At 53.1% G+C, this 2,374-nt stretch overlaps 1 protein-coding gene across 2 annotated transcripts in view; it reads left to right on the top strand.

Annotated features, from left to right (window-relative positions):
• The window catches only part of Foxn1 (forkhead box N1), a 28,803-nt gene extending 27,029 nt beyond the window's left edge, over nt 1-1,774 (top strand). For both annotated transcript variants that reach the window (XM_004635417.2, XM_004635416.2), the window contains exon 9: nt 1,383-1,774. In XM_004635417.2, the coding sequence (XP_004635474.1) occupies nt 1,383-1,702 (320 nt within the window). In that variant the 3' untranslated portion in view covers nt 1,703-1,774. The remainder of the gene's footprint in view (nt 1-1,382) is intronic.
• Nucleotides 1,775-2,374: the final 600 nt, after the last annotated feature.

The raw sequence follows: 2,374 nt of genomic DNA, 5'->3' as shown, positions 1-2,374 counted from the left end.
AGACAGACAGACAGAGAGAGACAGAGACAGAGAGAGACACAGAAAGACAGAGACAGAGAGACAGAGACAGACAGACAGACAGAGACAGAGAAACAGAGGCAGAGACAGAGAGACGGACAGAGACCAAGAGATACAGAGACAGAGACAGACAGGGACAGAAACAAGGACTCTCTAGAGAGGAATGTAAAAACTCAGAGCTGGGAAGAATTTAAGACCACACAGTTGGGCAGGAGAGTCTGGGGGATAGAAATCCCAGGAAAGATCCTATCTGTTCTGCTCCATCTCTGCACAAAATCCAGCCCTTCCCATTCTCATCTAAAGTGCAGTGCACTCCCAGGCTGGTCATGAGAGGTTTGGAGAGGGCTGACTACTGACCCAGCTTCATGCTATGCGTGCATTGCTTAGGGGCACCCACAAGCAGGTGGAGGCAGCCTGCCCCCAAGGAGGTCCCTACCTGAAAGCGAGACAGCCCAGAGCCTAACAAGCTACTATTAGTAATAACCTCCTAAGTATCCTCACCCCAGTCCAGAGGTGGAGAGCAGGAAGCCATGGACATGTTGGACACAAAAAACACCTACTCAAGTGCCTACTATCAGGCATCATCTAGTTACCTTCATCTGCCCTTTCATCTGGACATGTAAAACAAGAAAGGATATTAAATTCATTTCACAGAAGCACACACAAATTATGTAACCTCCCAAGATCACTCACCTAGAAAGAGGACTGGAACCTAAACAGCCAAGATCAAGTCAGAGTTTAGTCAGCCTTTCTTCCTCCAGGTCCTGCAGCCCTGATGCCCAGGGGCCCAGGGCCACCATGATGCGGTGAGAGGTCAAGCAACAGCACTGCTTGCTCCTCAGAGCACTGTTCATTGTGCTTCCTGCCTCTGTTCACAGCTCTTGGGCCCTGGAATAGAAATGGCCCAGGGAGCCCTGTTCACACACTTCATCAATTCCAGCAGGGCACTGTGGGAAAATCTTTCATCTAGGTTGAAGATCCACCTCCCTTGGGAGCCTAAGTAGAAGTTTAAGTATGAAGAGTTTCTGGGGAGTCTCTCTGGCTAAACCCAAGAACACAAAATTTGCATCAATCTTTCTGATAGGAAGTCCTCAAATCCTTGTTCTTCCCACAGTCCCTTCTCCCCACCCCACAAGAGCCACAGAGGTCTGGATCTATTGCTTTCACACTGTGCTTCATAAAGGAGTCTGGGCCTCAGAGAGAATCAGTCATTGCTTGGGATCACACAGGTCCTACTAATTCTGCTCCTAGCATCAGCCCAAGCCCACTCTCCGCAGCATATGACAGAATTAGGTGAGGGGCAAAGGGGGTGCCCTTGGTGCCACCTACTGATGCTTGTTCTCTCCTCCTGCTCCCCTGACCAGGAAACCTGTGGGAACAGCTGAAGGATGACAGCTTGGCCCTCGACCCCTTGATACTGGTGACCTCATCCCCAACATCATCCTCCATGCCACCGCCCCTGCCACCACCTCACTGCTTCCCCCCAGGACCCTGTCTGGCAGAGACAGGCAGTGCGGCAGGCGAATTGGCACCACCAGGCAGCGGGAGCTCCGGAGCCCTGGGAGATCTGCCCCTCACCACCCTCTACTCGGCCTTCATGGAGCTGGAGCCCACGCCCCATGTGGCCCCCACGGGCCCTGCTGTGTACCTCAGTCCCAGCTCCAAGCCCATGGCCCTGGCATGAGCTATGCCCAGCATCTGCTCCAGACTTTGCTTGGTCTGGAAGTCCCAGCTGGTCGCCCACATCGGGCTCACCTTAAAGGTCAAGGAAGGAAAACACTACCTGTCTGTCCTCTATGCCATTCAGCCAACTTGTTTGTTAGCTGGTAGCTGGGGGATAAAGGACACCACCCAGGATGCTGCCCCTCACACATTTCTGTTGCCTGGTGGTCCAGCTCCTCACTCAGGGCACCTCAGAGAGAGAGTATCTGGGAAAGAGGCAAATGCATTCTCCACAGGCCACCCCACCCCCACTTCAGGTCTCCTGAACACACAGATGTGCAGGATTGCTCGGACACACACCTGCCCACATGCCTTACACACAGAGGAATCCACACCACAGCTTGGGGATCCTGACTTCATTTCAGAAGCATCTGACGGCTATGGGCTTTGGTTACCAAAGCTCCTCATACGAGGTCAAAGATCCCCCTGCAACTCCATCCTCATTCCCACATGCTCTGGCAGGCCTGGCCTCCTCTAGTCATGTTCTTTCCCAGAAGCCTCCTGTATTTATTCTTCTGTCTTCATCCCGACAGCCCAGCAGGGAGGAGACCACAAGCTTCTCCCAGGTTGCCTTTGGAGCCTGCTCTGCCAGGCTCCAACCAACCTCAGCATATATATCCTCTGCCTGGTTGCC

Source organism: Octodon degus, unplaced genomic scaffold (genome assembly GCF_000260255.1).
Source record: "Octodon degus isolate 3935 unplaced genomic scaffold, OctDeg1.0 scaffold00072, whole genome shotgun sequence".
NCBI classification, from domain to species: domain Eukaryota; kingdom Metazoa; phylum Chordata; class Mammalia; order Rodentia; family Octodontidae; genus Octodon; species Octodon degus.
This window is presented reverse-complemented; position numbering and strand designations above follow the sequence as displayed.